Source organism: Meleagris gallopavo, chromosome 16 (assembly GCF_905368555.1).
Source record: "Meleagris gallopavo chromosome 16, MGAL_WU_HG_1.1, whole genome shotgun sequence".
Classification (NCBI taxonomy): domain Eukaryota; kingdom Metazoa; phylum Chordata; class Aves; order Galliformes; family Phasianidae; genus Meleagris; species Meleagris gallopavo.
Window position 1 is genome coordinate 13,309,411 of NC_139419.1, and position 17,913 is coordinate 13,327,323.

Sequence of the window (17,913 nt, forward strand, 5' to 3'; positions counted from 1 at the left end):
GCAGCTCCTCCTCCAGTGCAGCCACATACAACCATAGAATCATAGAATCATAGAATTGCTCAGGTTGGAAAAGACCTTAAAGATCATCGAATCCAACCACAACCTGACCATACTACCCTAACTCTAATAACCCACGACTGAATCATGTCCCTGAGCACCACATCCACAAATTTTTGATTAAACACACTCAAGGACAACGCAGAGCTGGTGACACCTTTCTGCTACGACTGCCTTGTCCAGCAGGTGGCCCGACAGAGAGCAGCTCTCTGCTGTAACACATTCTCTGGTGCAACACGGGGAATTGGAGCACCGAGGTGAGGGGTAACACTGTGAGCACAGGGTGAGGTGAGCCCTGGGCACGGCTGATCTGCCCACCTCAGCACTCAGATGTTGTCTGCTCACCCCCTCCTTCAGGGTCCTACAGCCCTATAGTCCTTTGACCCCATCTGCAGTACTGCATCCAGGCTTGGGGCCCCCAGCACAGGAAGGACGTGGAGCTCTTTGAGTGGGTCCAGAGGAGGGCCACTAAGATGATCAGAGGGCTGGAGCAGCTCTCCTGTGAGGAAAGGTTGAGGGAACTGGGATTGTTTAGCTTGGAAAGGAAAAGGCTCCATGGAGAACTCATTGTGGCCTTCCAGTACTTGAATGGAGTGTATAAACAGGAGGGGGAATGGCTGTTTATGAGGGTGGGTAGTGATAGGACAAGGGGGAATGGTTTTAAACCAAGGCAGGGGAGGTTTAGGTTGGACATTAGGAGGAAGTTTTCCACCCAGAGGGTGGTGAGGCACTGGAACAGGTTGCCCAAGGAGGCTGTGGATGCCCCATCCCTGCAGGCATCTGAGGCCAGGCTGGATGTGGCTCTGGGCAGCCTGGGCTGCTGGCTGGGGACCTGCACGCAGCAGTGGGTTGGAACTGGATGAGCACTGCGTTCCTTCTCAACCCAGGCCATTCTGTGATTCAACCCTTGCAGCGTGCCCCACCTCGGCCCGCCAGCCAGAACCCCAGGAGCGATAAGCCGGGCTCCGAGCACTTCACTCCGATAAAAGCGGGGCGCATCTCGGTTCTGCTCCGCCCGCCGGATCCAGCCGGGCCCGATGGAGCCGGGGCGGGCGTTGAGGCGGAGCCACGTCCCGCAGCACAATGGACAGCGCTCTGCGGCGCCGCGTGCGCTGGGGCGGGGCGGGCGCGCGGCGGTTGAAGCGGAGCCGGGGGCGGCGCAGCGCGGAGCCGGGTTGGGGCCGCCGCCGTCGCTCGGCATGGGGTCGGCGGGGCTCCGCCGTGGGCGCGGTGAGGACGCGCGGGGCCGCGTTAGGGCGTCATGCTGCGGGGCGGAGGAGGCGCCTCGGTGAGGGTCGTGTGAGGGGTTCGGTTCGGGGCTGAGGGCTGCGGGAGGTGCTCCTCTGAGGGGCTGAGAGGGGAATTCCGCCCTAATCGTGGAGACGCGGGGAGCGGCGCTCGTAGCGTGCCGGAATACAGGTTGTGGAAGTTCAGGGCTGACCCCGGTGAGCTTCTATTGAATGCGTTGATGTATTTGGGTCGGTTCTATATTAAAGCTTCACCCCTCCCCCCCGCCCTGGGCTTTAGGGCTGGGTTAAACCATGCGTGTGCTGTTCGCCATTGGGGTGTGGGCAGGGAATGGGTCGCGTGGTGACACCGGCTGTGCAATGTGCTCAACACACCTGGGCCCGAGGAAAACACGGCTGTGAGCCTATGGGTCCCATCCGGCTCGGGGTGTGCTGTGAACCTGGACCTGTTGTGCTGTGCTGTCGGGGCATCGCAGGTGGACTCGTCTCTGTGTTAAGCTGGGGCACATCTCTGCTCCTATGTTGGAGCTGTTGTGTGCGTGTAGCAGTAGAAAAGGCTCTATGTAACCCCTGTGGGTGAGGAGTGAGGTCTGCACCTCCAGGATGACTTTGCTGCTGCCAGCCAGCAAACTTCAACTGCCAGGGAGTCAGAGTTTGGCTGTGTGTGATAGAGAGGTCAGCGGTGGTTCCCTGGCAAGAGGATTCCCCACCAAGTATGAGATAAAGGCACAGAAATATTAGGCATGAAGCTGATGTTGATGCTTGCGTGGAGGAAATGGCTCACTCGACAAATATTTGAGAGCAGAATGCTTACGCTGTTCCTTTTTCTCCTTCCCCTCTCAGCCAAAGGCGCTGTTCCCTATTGTGTTGTGCAGAATGTGGAAATGCAGTCGGGGTGTTTACGTTGTCCGCCCTTGGTTGTAATCCACCACTGGGCTCACATCCGTGCAGGATGACAGTGTGGGGACCAGGCTTCCAGCAGCTCTGCCTTGCAGCCCTCCGTGCCCCCTCACATTGCTGTGTGCACAGCTCAGGGCTGAGCAGAGGATGGAGCCCTGCCTGAGAAGACATCAGCTTCTGAAAGACACCAGAGGTGTTTGCTGGTGCCGTTCTGTTTCTTGTATTGAGCTGTAATAGACAAAACCAAGTTTTTGTGTGCAGAAGCTCTAATAAGCATCCTGCAGCTTGGTACCATGTTGTTATTTAATAAGTGAGGCGTCTGTGTCAGCACCTACCACAGCAAAAGGCTCTCGAGGCAGAGAAGTGTCATGCACAGCTTTGTGCATTGATTTGAAGGGAGGATTATAGGCCGCAGCCCACCAGAGTCATAGAATCCTAGAATGGCCTGGGTTGCAAAGGAGCACAGTGCTCATCCACTTCCAACCCCCTGCTGTGTGCAGGTCGCCAACCAGCAGCCCAGGCTGCCCAGAGCCACATCCAGCCTGGCCTTGAATGCCTGCAGGGATGGGGCATCCACAGCCTCCTTGGGCAACCTGTTCCAGTGCCTCACCACCCTCTATGTCCCCCCTTTCTGTCTGTGAGTGTCAGCTTGGGGACAGCTGGCTTTCATGTGGCAAAAGACAATTTGAGGAAGTCTGGAACTCTTGCTATTTTCAGCAGGGCTTTGTGAAAGCAAACAAACAGAACCCTCAAAAACAGAACCAAACGCAAAACCTGCTTGGTGGTTCTCCCTCTGCTGAGAAGAAACCACCATGGGTAGGAGAAGTGAATAAAGGCTGTGGCTGCTAAGTTCTGCTACTTAACAGGCAATGCTAGCTCTGGATGAGAAGCAGAGCTTTGTGGGCTTCAATCTGGGGCTTTATGTATATTTAATTTCGAAACCCAATTTCTCATTCCTAACCATCTGGCTGTAGTCTGTCAAGTCAGCCTCTCCTACAAATAATAGAATAAAAGTTAAGCATATGGAAAATCCCTCAGGTGCCTGCTGGGTGATTCTAAATAAAGTGGAAGCGTATCGTTAATGTCACTGCCTCTCCTCCCTCTGCTGTGTGTTGTGATTCGTGCTCCCTGCAGGAGCCCTCCCAGGCTCAGCTGATAGTGATAGCTCTGCATGCTGCACGTGCACTTGTCAGGAGCTCACCTTGTCCCTGAAATGCCACCGAAGTTGCAGTGGGGAGTTGTGTGCAGTCAGGAGTTGTTTCCTTCTCTCTCCAGTGCAGTGCCAGAGGTGAATTCCCGAGCTCATAACTTGCTGCCATGCAAGGTTCGGCTCAGCTGTGAGGTGCTGTAGCAGAAGGGCCATGCTGGCCTCTGCAGGGAGCCCCAGCATGCCAAGCTTGCATGCTACTGGCATTGCTGGCAGCATCATGGGGTGCTTTGTGCAACACGGTAGCTGCTGCTGTCCGATGCATCCAGGTGTGCAATAGCTGAGGTGCTTCTAACATCTAATTGGGATGGTTACAGGGATTAGCTGCATGTGTTGCTTCAGTGCACCGGCTGCTCCGGTCTCTCTGAGTTTTTCAGACTGTTCTGGGCTTGGCCAGGCACTGGTGTTACCCAGTGTGGGTAACACACTGCCTCTGAGTGTGGGTTAACCATTGTAAGCCATCAGGCTGCAGGTTACTGAATCACCGCTCTTCTGCCCAGTTTCCTTGTGTGCTTTCAGCCAGATGCACACACGAAGTGGAACAAGTAGCTGGGCTACTGAAGCCTGGAGTGGTATGGTGGATGTTTATGGAGCCAGATGTGTTTCTGTACTCGTGGAGCTGCTTTCTGGTCTTCTTTATAAAGAGGTTGAAAACATCTGTTATAATTTGTGTGAAATACTCAACGACTGCTAAAACAGGTCTTTCTCTGAGAACTAAAATCTATAGGATGTGTTAATGTGTATGTCTTCAGCAAATCTGGCTCAGCAGCCCTCTGGTAGCACCTGGAAATCCTACATCGTTATCACTGCTAATCATCTGCCTGCATCCCCGTGCAAAAAGTCACTACTCTCACTGCCTTTTTTTCTCTTTCCTCCTCAGGAGTTCTAGCTGAAGTCCCTCTTGCTTTGAGAAGCACAATGACTGCTCAGTCTTGAGAACAGAGCACAGAAGGTCTGCCAGCACACTCTTCCCAAGGTATGAGAGGTTTCTAGGGCAGGTGTGAGTTATCAGCTGCCTGTTCTCCACTCCTTCTGTGGGTACAGTTATTGCTGACCCCTTTGCTCTAACTTCCCTCAGCTAGAGCAAACCTGTGGCAGGCTGGCGTTGCGGCTGCAGGCTGGCGTAGCGACAGAGCAGTCCAAGCAGTGTGGTGAAGGCTGTTCAGCTACAGCTTGTGCCGTCCTCTTGTTCTTCTGCTGCCTTTATTCCCAGGCTGTGGGTGGCTCCAGGCTGCTGCGTCCCGAGGCTTTCTCCTGCGGAGGTCTCTGACCCCTTCCTACAGCAGTGCCAGACTTCCAGGTTTAGCAAGCAAGGCTAGAATTGGAAGCAAGATGACAGCTAAAGAGGTGTGACGAGGCTTCTCTTGCTATATTTGCACTTACTCGGAAGGTTCCCGCACAGCGTAGGTATTGCGCTTGCATAATCATATTACAGCATTGCATTACAAGGTGCCCCATGCCTCTCTTGGCTCGGGTATCTGATATGTGATAGCAGTCTGGGCTTCCTGGGTGTTTGCTTGCTCCCGCTGTGCTCACTTCACTCTGAGGTGGGTGCTGTGCTGATGCCTGCTCTCTGCATTTACTCGCTCTGCGAGGACCGGCTCTCAGCATCGATAAAGCTCTCAGCCAGCCAGCAAGTCCTGGTTGTTGTTCCCTGGGTAACGTGATCCTCTGCAGAGTAACTGTCTGACTGTGAGACCCTTCTACAAACATTCCCCGCTCTCAGGTACCCAAACTTTTTAAAGCCTTTTTCCCCCCTCCCTTGCTGAACGCTTGGATTTCTGTGTGCGATGGCGTTTTGCAGCAGTCCTACTAGAGCAGGATCTACTGCCGTTTGCTTTTTTTTAAGTCATGTTTCACCTCCAGGTTTTTGGCTTGAAATGTCAGGGATAAGTTGCCTTGTGCTCGGAGTGTTGAGTTCAGCTATGCTACACTGCGTGGTGCTGCCAAGGGCTGTGTCTGCTTAGCAGAGGAATTTGAGCAGGGTGGAATCAGCATAGTCTCAAACCAGCTGTCCAGTTTGGTGCTTCAGATGTTTTCGGATGACATTAACGGCAGCAATGTAAAGGATTCTAAAAGAATTGCAGGAAGCAGCCCAATAACCTTTATAATGGTTTACCTGCTTCCTTGAGCTGCTCACTATTGATGCCTATTTAAGGGTTAAAACCTCAGCAGAGGAGTGTGAGGGAGGAATCCTGATGAGAACAGTGAGAGGTGGCTTGGAGAAACGAAACACTGAGAGCTGAATTGTTTCCATTGCATGCAGTTATTCCCTCAATTCAACTGGAGGCAGTGGGCATTCAGGCAGTGGGATGTGATTGCTAGCTTAGCATCAGGCATGTTCTGTAAGCATGCTGTTTCCTTTTCCTTTCTTTCAGTGAGTTAAAACAGCTAAATGGTACTTTGAGCACGAAAGTATTTAAAACAATGTACACGAAGCTGTGCAAGCTTTCAATAGGAGGGATTTTGCATAATGGTGTCGAACTTAATGCAGAAAATAGAAGGCAGGAAAAAGAAAAAAAGAATTTCCATTTAAGCTTTTGCAAGATCCCTCGGAGAGGCTTCCTTCTCCAGGTTCTGGCTTTACATCTTTGCTTTAATTATTGTGAGCTTTGTTTGAGCTGTAAGTCGAAGTAGTTTGTTGGGAAGCAGCAAAGGACTCTGCTGTGTGCTGGATGTGCTGGGCTGGGGCTGCACACCCCTGCCTGCCTTTCTTCCCTCGGTGACTTACGAAGTGAGACTGGGCAGCAAACAGACCTAAAATCTCTGTCTGTGGGAGAGAGCTAAGGCTTCCAGGTCTGTTTGTGAGCATTGCTAGAATGTATTAATGCTTGTTATCAGGGATCTGAAATTGTCCAATTTGATCTGTATTCCAGGTGCGTGCTGAAGATGGTGCAGAAATACCAGTCCCCAGTTCGAGTCTACAAATACCCTTTTGAGCTCGTCATGGCAGTGAGTAATGCTCAGCACTTTTACTTCTCCAGAGGTTACAGGCTGCAGCCTCAGGCCAGTGGGAGGTGGGGACTGCAACGTGGTTAGCTTATCTTTGTGGCAACCTCCTGCGGGCATGCTGCAGGAACACAGGTTTAGCTCTCACTGTCTTTTCTCCTTCGTTTTCCATCAAATATAAGGGTCAACATCTCAACGTTTTCATGGAGACAGTTTATTAGTCACTGTAGGAAAAAAGAAACCAAACCAACAACTTGTAAAAACTACTAATTTGTAATTCCCAGTTAGGCACTGGAAGGAAAAGGCTGCTTTGTTGTAGACAGAGTCATTTTGTTGCTATGCACCACCTTTGTGTCATCACCAAATACCATTCTGTTCAGAATGTCTTTAGATATGATCCCAATCAGTATCAGGCTGCCCAGAGGGGCTGTGGATGCCCCGTCCATCCCTGAAGGTGTTCAAGGCCAGGTTGGATGGGGCACTGCACAGCCTGGTCTGATATTAGATGTGGAAGTTGGTGGCCCTGCCTGCAGCAGGGGGGATGGAGCTTCGTGATCCTTGAGGTCCCTTCCAACTGAACCATTCTGTTATGCTCGTAGGATTCTATTATGATTGTAGGATTTGCATATCTAAAAAGTCTTTTCTAAATCAGTGAGCTTCCTGATTTGGTTTAAAAACTAGAGATCTTTGGATAAAATCTTTCAAATTGTTCTTCCTTTTCACCCCGTGACTGAAATGCTGGGAGAGATCTCTCCAAGTTTTGTGTCATCCAGAAGGAGCTTGAGAGCTGTAGTTCAAGTTCTTTTGCTGGTGGTGCAGAAAGCTCATGTCGCCTCAACAGCTCCCTGAGGTGAGGCTTTAAAAGTATTTGTGATATTTTGGACTTTTCCACTGCTCTTCAGGGTTCTGAGAGCTCTCCTCCTTGCATTTTGAGGGCAGCACTGAGCACTTGGGTGCGCATCTGAGATGCTTCCATACAGATTCTTGCAAGGTTTTGTTTAGTAACCTCTGTTGGGCGTTTCAGTCTGCCCTAGGAATCCATGAGATTCGGTGTTTGAGACTTTCAGTCTGGTATTTTCTTCCCTGCTCAACAAGGATACCAGTTGTCTTTGGTCTTGCAGGAATCTCAGTAGGAAGGTGGAAAGCTGCAGAGTGAAAGCAGTCGAAGTCATTTCCACGAATGGAAGGGAGAGCCCAACACAATGCATTGTGTTCCTTTTGGCAGCATTGCCTTTCCTAGATTCCAGGCAAATAAGTGCCATAAAATTGGTTTTATCCAAAGCAGACTCCAGTCTTTTGATTCGGCAGTTAAAATTGAAGGGGAGATTCTTTGCTTCATCCTCAGTGTAAATAAAAGGGCAGCAGCAGTTCCTCAGCTGTGAGCAGCTGCCATTCCCTTGGATGCTCTCTGATTATCAAGACCTATCAGCCTTTCTTTCCGATAGCTGGGCTCCCACCGCCCAGTTTTCCCCTTTTTTCTCCTTCCAATCTTGTCCAAGTTTGCTGTGTCTGTAAGCAGCTAAGCCAGTAACATGAGGTAGATGTGCCTGCAACCAGTCTGAGGTTAATGTTTGTAGTAGTGAAACTTTTCTAGCTTTGTTTTCTTGTTCTCCCAGTGCATTCTGTGTTAGAATTAGATACCAGTGCTTGCTATGGAGGTACTTGGCTCTATGTACACCTCTCCATGTTCTCACTGCCTGTCTTAGTAGGATAACCCTCACTAGATGCCCATCAATAGACTGGCTGCTCATACAGCAGGCTGCCTCTAGACAAATCCTTTGTAAGCTTGTTAGCAGAATGCCTAAAGGCTGGGGTTTGATGGGTTTATTTTTCAAGTGGTTTAGTTTTATTTGCTTCCAGTTTTTCCAACGTGATAGAATTTAAAATTCCCTGGGATTTCAAGGTTGGGATTGTAAATGTCGTCCTTCAGGAGCTCAGCAAGCTCAAACTGCTGTTACCTTAGCAAAGTTATTAGTCCTCTTATAAAGATTAAATTACTTGCTCCAAGGTCACCCAAAGGACTGTGTGGTAGTCTAGGGAACTGAATATAGACCCTGTAGTCCCTCTGTAATCTCCTGTGAAAATCCACAGCAGGACCTGCAGTATTACAAAGACTGACATGTTAAAAGATTCTAAAGGCAGTGGTTGAGGCTGGAGGCTGTCCTCACGGGCCAGATTGGATGCAGGCTTCGTTATCATATTTGATGTGTTTGGATGGAGCCCTCCGTTTGTGTGGAGGCAGCGTGGATCTCACAGAGCTGTCAGGCACTAGCTGTCAGTTGCTGGAAGTTTTGCAGGCAGTGTAGGCGTACAGTGAAGCTGTTTTGCTCCTCAACACGTGGCATTGCTGTTAATCTGCCTCAACATAAATCTGACAGCAGCTTCCTCAGTACTGGGAACCTTATATTCAGCTGCTTTCATCTCTCCACCTCAAATGCTGTCTGTGAACCTTTGGAGCGCAGTGAGCTCATGCTGAGCTTGGTGTCAGGAAGGCAAGGATGGTGTGAGTAAATTCCCAGACATCTCTCTATTTTAAGGGTCCCTGTGCACTGATAACACTTGTCATGGGGAGAGTGAGACTTCTGGGGCTCTGTACAGGCTGTGCTGTGAGGGAAGGAGGGTTTGTTAGGAGAAGTACCCCAGAATCTCTGATGTTTGGACCCTACTATGGTAAACGATGCGTGTGCTTCCTTCGGTTACGAGGAGCTGAGAGTAAGGTGGTTGTGGCCAAATGATTCATTGCATCCTGGCCTTGTTAAAAGGCATTGTGTTTCCCATGCCTTTTGTTGAACCCTGCCACCAGGAACATGATTCATCTTGTTGGAGCTTGCACAGTGCACACTGTGCTGCTCATCCTCAAGACAGCACAGGGCTGTGCGTGGCAGAAGAGCCCGTGTTAATACCTTTATTACTGTGTATCTCTGGATAATTGTCTATGGATTTACACTCTACTGGTTATTAAAGCTTCTGCTGCTGGCATTCTGGCACGGGCAGGCAGTAAATTTGGCACATCCACAGAGTCCTTCACACTGCATTCCCCTTCTTGCTCTCTTTGTTAGTCCTGTGCATCTGAGAAATAAAAGGGAATCTAAAGGCTTAGCAAGCATCTCCTGGTCATGCAGGAGTTTCAGTTGTTTTTCTCTTCCTCTTACTAGAAAAGTGCTCCCTTCTTTTTAAACAAAGGATCATCTTCTCACACTTGTCCACATCCACAGAAAGGATTTTTCACATGCTTTGTTCCTATTCTGTGCTTGTATCAAAGGGTCACAAATTAGCTCATTAAATTATATCCAGTGCCTGACATCTTTGACTTGAAAAGAATCTTGACTGTTTTTGTTATCATGTCATATTCTTCCCTTTCCATTCTGTCTTTCCCTTCCTTTTCCTTTCCCCTTTTAAACGTAGCTGTTCAATCAAGTGGATTGTCCTCTGATACGTGGTGTTGAGTTTGTTTTGGGCGTGAGTCCATAATGTCTAATTGTACAGGAAACAAGGCTAAGAGAGAGACTGGATTTTTCACATTATTTGTTGCCAGTGAATTGTTAGGTCAGATATGGGAGGGATTCTTTCCCTGTTAATTTTAGTAGTGCATTCAGCCTGTTACACTTGCAGTTTACATCTACCATATTTGAATACTCTGTAGCATACCCTAATTCTGCTTTGTTTCCAATGCTACAGACCTGAAATAGCTGTGCACTCTTATGTGGTCTTCTGCACTTCACGTGCAGTTCTAATTGCAGCCATAATGGTGTGAAGGACAGACTTCAAGACAGCACTTCTGTCAATTATTTGCTCCTCTTGCTGCATTTATGATGCACTTCATATTCAGCTCTTATTGCTACTAATGGCAGGTAATGGTTTCTGCTAAGAGAAATGGTCTTTCTGCCCAGCCTTAGAGATCTGTTAGGGACAGCTCTTCTTCCCTCTGTGTTGGTCTGCAAGTAGAAACTTGACTGTCTAAGGTCCTGATCTGCCTCCTGTACTTCCAAGCTTCTATCATTCTTTTCTAGTTGTAGAGGCAATGCAGTGTTCTTTGTGTTTACTTGATCTGAAGTTCATTATTTGTCAGGTAAGATTAACTGAATGGAACCACGATGGTGGATGTACTTCTGCATCTCTTCAGTGTGCTTTGAGTGCTAACAGGCTGGCTGGCGAGTTTAGTTCAGGCTGCAAATGTTGCAGTTTTTATCTCAGAAATGACTTCACATTGAAATTAGTAGTAAAAAAACAGTCCTCCTCCATCTTTGCCTCGTGCTGTAGCACAGAGCTGTAGCACACAGCTACATCCCATCAAAAGCAATTACTTGTGTCCTTGTGTAGGATGTCCTTCTCATTAGCCCAACCCTGCTGAAGCAGTCCTGCTGATCTTCACTGGCTCTGCCAGGGATCTTCAGTCTTGCCCCCAAATAATCACCCAGCAGATCAGCCTTGTCCTCTGGGTATGTCCAATTGTCCAAGCTGCTTTGCAGCCACTGAAGTTTTTCTCAGATGCACCAGTTGAGGATCTGGCCCATAGCTGTGTGCAAGACTCAAACATCCACTGCAATTAAAACCAAAATGCATCATTTTCTATCTCACTGCCTGGTATTCTTTTGTGCTAACAGGGACAGGAGGTTTGTATAGCAGTCTAATTGCAAGCAGCTTGTTGCTATTTCAGCTGTCAGGATTAGTTGTAGGAGGAGAAACTAAACACTGTTGAAGTCCTAATGGCTAGAATTTCTCTCCACATAACTTTTCAAAACTATTTTTGTTCCTATCTTTGCATTATGAGTATGTGCTGCATTACAGATGTTAGGTCTTTAGGAAGCTTTACCTAATGACTGATTCCTGTCACATGCAGCACATTGGCTTTATAAAGAGGCTGATTAAACCCTGACACACTGCGTGTGCTCTGCTCTCTGATATTGTGGTTTCTTAAAGGATTTGATATTTCACTGACTGGTGCAGGTTCCCTTGCAACAGAGCATCTCAGGCTTCTTGTGCCAGGTAGGTACTGCGGTTTGGCCCAAACAGCTTGCAGTACACATTGGTAACAGAGGGAATGGTGTGCGAAAGCAGTGCAGTGTACAAGCAGAATGATGTCTAGCAAGAATGGTGATAGCTCTGAGGGTGTGTTTGGTGTGACAGGTTCAGCGTGTCTTCACAGCCCATCTGGGTCTCAGAAAGGCTGCTGCTGTTGTGCTGCATCAGATGTGCAGATCAGCTGTCAACTACAGTGCGGTATCTTACAGTACCTTACAATGCCTGCAGCACAGATGCACCACAGAATACATTTCTGGGCCTTGCCGTGTACTTAATTATAATTACAGACTCCCCAGCTGGAGCTTCAAGATGTCATTAATCTGGGAACATCCCAGGCTGATTTTTAAACAAAACAGAATCTTAACCAAGATATTGGATGCTGGTTCACAGCCTCTGCTTTCAAGTGTGAGCCTGGAAAAAGAAGAGCACTTGCTGCAGGGAGAGCAGAGCGGCTTCTGGCAGCTGGAATGCTTCACAAGCACAGAACAGCAGTGCTGCAGCTGTGCAGAGTGGCTGAAAAGATGGGAGGAGAGCTCTAAGTGCAGCACCAGTGGAGTTCCAAAGAGGAGGTGCAGTGCCTGCTGCCCACTGTGTCCTTGGACAGCCACAAGTGAGGTGTGGTAGAGCTTTGCAGCCCAGTGCTCGAAGGCTCCTTTGGAGCAGCTGATGTGGATAATGAGACAGATTTCAGATTGTGTTGGAAATGGGATTTCTGACTGGCAGGGCCCTAGAGATTGGGAAAGAATCAAGGTGAAAGGAGGAAAATGTTTTAAAATAGCTTCTCTTTGGTGCTCAGTCCCTGTAATATGTGACATGAAGTGTCCCAGTAGGCATCCAAGCACTAGCTGAGAAATGGATGCTTCCCTAGAGAAGTGAATGTACTGCCTGCAGCAGGACTGTTAGGTATTCAGAACATGCTTACTGAGTGCAGACAAATCATCTTTGGATCCAGGTGGTCTGTGTCCAACCATTGTCCATGCTGGTATTTTAGAGGAAGGCAGCTTCTCTTGCCTCTTTTCTTGCCATGCTGTGAAGGAAGGCTTGTTGTAGCTGTCAGAAGGGTTAACTTTGCATGAGCTTACAGAGGATCTAGTGTTGACTCAAGACGTGATGCTTTGGTGTGACTTGATGGCTTGAAACCACGCTGTCAAGATGCACTATAAATATCCCATCTTACTGCTGAGAAGCATTTGGCAACAGAATTCTGAAAGTAATGATTCCTGCGTTAGCTGGGATAATTCTTCACAGCTGTATTCAGTTGTTCAGCCCCTGTGCCCTGCCACCACCTCCTCAAGTTATTAAGCAGGCTAAGAGTGAGCAATAGTCAGGCTGAGCATAGAGCTGACATTTCTCTTGAGATTATGGTGTGGAACGCTTCCCCATAGGCAAGCAGATGATGTTTACCACAGCTGCTGGAAGTGGATAGAAGTGCTTATTTGGATTTCTGGAGACAAGATGCTGGCAGTAACCATGTGCCCTGGTCTGCTTTGTGTGCGCAGTGGGCATCAGACAAGTCATAGAATCATATCAGAGAATGGCCTGGGTTGCAAAGGATCACAATGCTCATCAGTTCCAACCCCCTGCTGTGTGCAGGTCACCAACCAGCAGCCCAGGCTGCCCAGAGCCACATCCAGCCTGGCCTTGAATGCCTGCAGGGATGGGGCATCCACAGCCTCCTGGGCAACCTGTTCCAGTGCCTCACCACCCTCTGGGGGAAAAACTTCCTCCTAATATCCAACCTAAACCTCCCCTGTCTCAGTTTAAAACCATTTCCCCTTATCCTATCACTACCCACCCTCATAAACAGCCGTTCCCCCTCCTGTTTATACTCTCCCTTCAGTTATTGGAAGGTCCCTTGAACAGACTTGCATCGCCAGTGCTAAGACTCCATTAGCTTGGCAAGAGTGGTTTAGGAATGATGAATCTGTCATCATGTGTGGATTTGGAGAGGTACTGGATCATTTGAGGAATCTGTATGGGGTTGTCCATGTTTTCTTTGATCACCTGCTCCAGGTGCAACATAGGATCTTATTGCCTTGGAGAAGGATTCATTTCTCAAGCTTTGTTTGAGGAGTGCAGTCTGGGGCTGGAATGGATGAGCTCTGAACTAAGTGGCACTGCAGCCTGGTGCAAGGAGACACAATATAGCTGGAAGTTCAGCTTGTATTCCAGTCGTGTCTAGAAGACTTTTTTTCTCTTATGCCAAGTATATAAATGTAGAAGTTAAATAATAAACTCTTGAGCAGGGAATAAAATTGGTGAGACAACTTAAAACCCATCATCAAAGGTTAAATCTCAAACAGTGTAGATTTTAAATTCCTAAGCACAGTGGCCTGTTCAGATTTGACCCTGAGTTTACATAAATCATCCACAATTCTTACAGCTGCTTCTGGCAACAACAGATTGTCGTGCCAACTAAGCATTACTTTGTGAGCCAGCCTTTTTGATTTGGGGCTGGTTCACTGAGCAGCCTGCATGTGATGTAACGCTTGGTTGCTGTGTTTTGCTCTTTAAGGTGTTAGTCACCAGGGATGTCTGTTTCCTTGCCTCCTAGTTCTGTGCATCTTGCATCTTTCTGCAATAGGCAATGGCAAACCTGCCCAGCCATGTAGCAATCGTTCCTGTATAAGGCATTGCTTCTGTGGCTGCTGCACAGTGCATTGTGTTGTTTGTGACTTGAAGTGCTCCATCACCAACCATTCAACTCTTTATGAGGGTGGATGATAGCAGAACAAGGGGAAATGGTTTTAAATTGAAGGAGGGAAGATTTAGGCTGGATGTCAGGGGGAAGTTCTTTACAGAGAGAGTGGTGAGGTGCTGGAACAGCTGCCCAGAGAGGCTGTGGATGCCCCATCCATCGCTGGAGGTGTTCAAGGCCAGGTTGGATGGGGCCCTGGGCAGCCTGGGCTGGTATTAAATGGGGAGGTTGGTGGCCCTGCATATGGCAGGGGGTTTGGAGACTCATGATCCTTGAGGTCCCTTCCAACCCTGGCCATTCTGTAATTCTCTGACAAGCAGAATACTATATCAGAGTAGCTTGAAGGGGATAACATTTCTTCTCAGACAGGAAATTGGGCACAGTGGTGATTTCCCAAGTTAGCTCTGTGCAGCTGCAGTGCATGTCTTGCTTTTGGTGCCATGTCACTCGACTGTGCCTGTGTTGTCATGGGCAGCTGGTGCTCCCTGAATTGTTTCATTCACCCAGATCTGAAGGAATGAGACAAACTGCAGATTGGCTGCAGTCCAGAGAGGCAGAATCCATGTTCCCAGCCTGGGTAACTGTGGTCCAGTGGACCTCTGGCAAATCAAAACTGGCTTCCCAAAAGATTGTTATGTTTCTCTGCAGGTTGTAGTGATTAAGAAGCAGATGGGTTGTTGTCTGATGAATGTGTGTGCAGAACCTTTGTTTTCCTTTCTGCATTTAGTAGGAGGCTTTCCTGGATGAAATGATTACTTTTTTCTGGAAGGCCATAACCTGAAAATACTTGAATCTGGAGATAAGTATGTCTCATGAGAGCTACTGAAAAGGTAGAATAAACTCCTCCACTTCCTGCTTAAAAGTGGTGAGGGGTCCTATCTTGTTCTTGCATCCCTTTCCAAAAGGAGGATGATCTTGACACGTTTAGATCAAAACGTGATACCGTATCTTCTGTTTCCCCATTCATCTGAACATAGATGCGTTTTTCTGTCACTTCATCCTTGGTTTGGGTTTGGAGGTGTTTTGTTTCGAGCAGTAATTCAGTGCTTGGACTTCCCCATTGTTTGTGATTCCTAAGGCCTCTGTTGTGTAACTGACTTCAAGGTCGCTTGCCAGAGAAGTTGTTGAAACCTGCAGAGGAGAAACAGGAGTAGCTGTTATAAAAGATCAAAGAGTTGTTTGAGTTGAAAGGGACTCTTAAAGGTCATCTAGTGCAATTCCCCTGCACGAACAGGGCTACCACAGCTCCATCAGTGCTCAGACCCCATCCAATCTGACCTTGGGTATCTCCAGGAACGAGGCACCCATCACCACCCATCACCTCTCTAGGCAACCTGTGCCGGTGCTTCACCACCTGTCTTGTAGCAAACTTCCTTATATCCAACCTACATCTCCCTTCCCTTAGTATGAAACCATTTCCCCTTGTCCTGTCACAGCAGACCCTGCTAAAGACTCTGTCCCCTTCTTTCTTAAAGCCCCCTTTATATACTGAAGGGCCATGATCAGCTCTCTCCAGAGCCTTCTCTTCTCCGTGCTGCACATCCCCAGCTCTCAGCCTGTCCCATAGGAGAGGTGCTCCTCACGAGCAAATCACGATGAGTGACTTCAGCCTGATGGAGATGACTACAAAGATTTAAATGACTCCTGTATGTTTGTGAGAGGATGGCATACAGTCCACCACCAAAGGACAGCATGGCAGCAGTGGTTCTACAGGAAAATGGAGACAAAACCTCTTGGCTTAGAGGAGGACACTGATGGGCCTGAGCCACCATTTCTTGTGAAGTGGTTGTTTGGGAGTGAAGCGGGGACAGAAATCTGAACTCTAAAGAAAAGAATTTCTTGTAAGCTGAGATGTTGAGAGAGTTTGCTTGGTTCACCACGCGTGCACAGTGCTCAGGTTTGTGGGACAGCCCCTGCAGCTGTGCTGGGGGATTTTCTTCCAGTCCAAGCTGGTGTGAAGTCAATAGCAGAGTCTGATGATGCTGGGAAAAGGAGCCCAAGCCCAGGATTCAGGGTGACGTGCTGGCTTGGTTGGGTGGGAGGATTTGCAGGAGGTGTGCAAAGTGCAAGCTAGTGCTGCCTGACAGTGCTAATCCCTGTAGGATTTAAGGAAGGGGAGGGAGCAGCTTCACTGAGCCTTTTTTTTTTTTTTTTTTTTTTTTCTTTAATGCAGCATTCAGTGCTTTGGTCATCACAGTGTTTGTCTTAAGGCATAGTGAATATGCACTTAGGGACAAATGGTGGCACAACACTGCTGTAATTCCTGCAGCAGAGAAGGGAGACAAGTTGTAGTTTCTATATACTTGTCAGTGCAGAGTTGCTGCAGCACAGAGATGAGAGCACACGCAGATGGATTAGCAGCTGAAGTATTAAAACAAGCTAATAATAAATCCCTGTGCCTTTCATTTGACTGGGGTATTGCTGTTCACCTTGCACTCTGCAAAATCATGGAGGAGGAGAAAATTATGACCAGTTCTGGTGCTGGATGGGGATAAAAAAGGAGATGTTTGTGTCCTGATTTTCCTCAATTTCTCTGCTGGAGCAGGAATGTGCTGTTCTATAGATGCTGATCTTGATAAGAGGATGCTGGATGCTTGTGATGGAGGGCTCCTGAGAGCTCACTCTCTGCAGTGGTGAAGGATTGAGCATGTTGACAATGTAACTTCATTGTGGGTGAATCGTGGTGCTTCAGCTGTCCTTCATGTGATCTCGGGCATCTTTGGGCTGCTGTATTTTTAGAGTTGTTGCTGCGCAGAGAAGCTCAGCAAAAGACTTAATATCAGTGTGTGAAAGGGATTTTTTTCTCAAATATGGAAACGTTCCACCTCTGCAGGTGATGGGTTTGGGCTGTTGTCTTGGTTGTATCACCACGGTTGTGCATAGATGTGTGCATCTGCTTCCAAAACTGAGTCTGACTGCACTGTTAATAGGTGACCTGATCTTGGTTTTGCAAGATTTAATGATGGTATATTAGGAAGCCTGTCTCCAACTGGGTCAAGCACATACTCAGTGGAGGGAGGAACAGCTGTGTGTTGAGATCCTGGGGCCTCATCTTCAAACAGAAGCAGAGGTACCTGGGTTCAGTGAAGTTCCAGATTTGCCATGGTGGTCTCTTTATGGCAATGAAGCACTCACAGGTCTGTATTCCAGGTACAACTGCTGAGGTGGGGCTTTTGGGCGATATCTGTGCTTTGATTGTTCACCATCTAGTGGAAGAACAGCTCTTGTTTCTCTGCAAACTCCCTCGTGAGTGTTCTTGGTACAGCTGCAGCCCTGAAAGAGCAGAGGAATAGAGGCTACCATTGCTACACTTGAGCTTTTCAGTCTGCCTGCTTTGTACTTCTTCAGCTTGTGGGAAATGAGGAAAAAGCCCAGCCTTAGTACTGGCCTAGGGGTAGAGATGGGGTTGGCTCATTTTCTTATGGTTAATCCTTGTTCTGTGTAATCCTTGTTCTATGTAATCCTAGTTATGCTTCTAGCAGGTGTGTTAAGGGCATATTGATGTGACCCATTCAAATAGCATCCTTTGGTAGGGTCTGACTTCATAGAATGGCTTATCATTATAACGAGTTCAGCTTCTTAAAGCAGTGGGTTTGCATTCAGTACGTGGAGCCATGCAGATTGGTGTTGCAAACAGTCACTTGCTGTGGGAAGATTTATGCTCATCTAAAATAGTTTAATTTTTCCTTGAGATTAGAAGAGAAATGCTGAAGTGGAGGTCTCATAGGTACAGCAACAGCCCTCCAACAAATACAGCAGAGCATCACTTAGTGACTTGTAGAAGGAGTGTTAAAGGCTTTGCTTACGGCTGGGACTCCAGCTAATAATCTGCT

The 17,913-nt window shown here is 48.1% G+C and overlaps 1 protein-coding gene across 5 annotated transcripts in view; it reads left to right on the forward strand.

Moving 5' to 3' along the window:
• Positions 1 to 1,149: 1,149 nt before the first annotated feature.
• SEC14L5 (SEC14 like lipid binding 5) overlaps positions 1,150 to 17,913 on the forward strand; it is a 38,543-nt gene continuing 21,779 nt past the window's right edge. The window contains exons 1-4 of one of the 5 annotated variants that reach the window (XM_085237896.1): positions 1,150 to 1,287; positions 4,292 to 4,387; positions 4,625 to 4,814; positions 6,288 to 6,363. In XM_085237896.1, coding sequence (XP_085094022.1) covers positions 6,301 to 6,363 — 63 coding nt within the window. In that variant the 5' untranslated portion in view covers positions 1,150 to 1,287; positions 4,292 to 4,387; positions 4,625 to 4,814; positions 6,288 to 6,300. Of the gene's footprint in view, positions 1,346 to 4,291; positions 4,388 to 4,624; positions 4,815 to 6,287; positions 6,364 to 17,913 lie in introns of all 5 variants that reach the window. The other 4 variants (XM_085237894.1, XM_085237895.1, XM_085237893.1 and 1 more) reach the window with 4 other exon arrangements.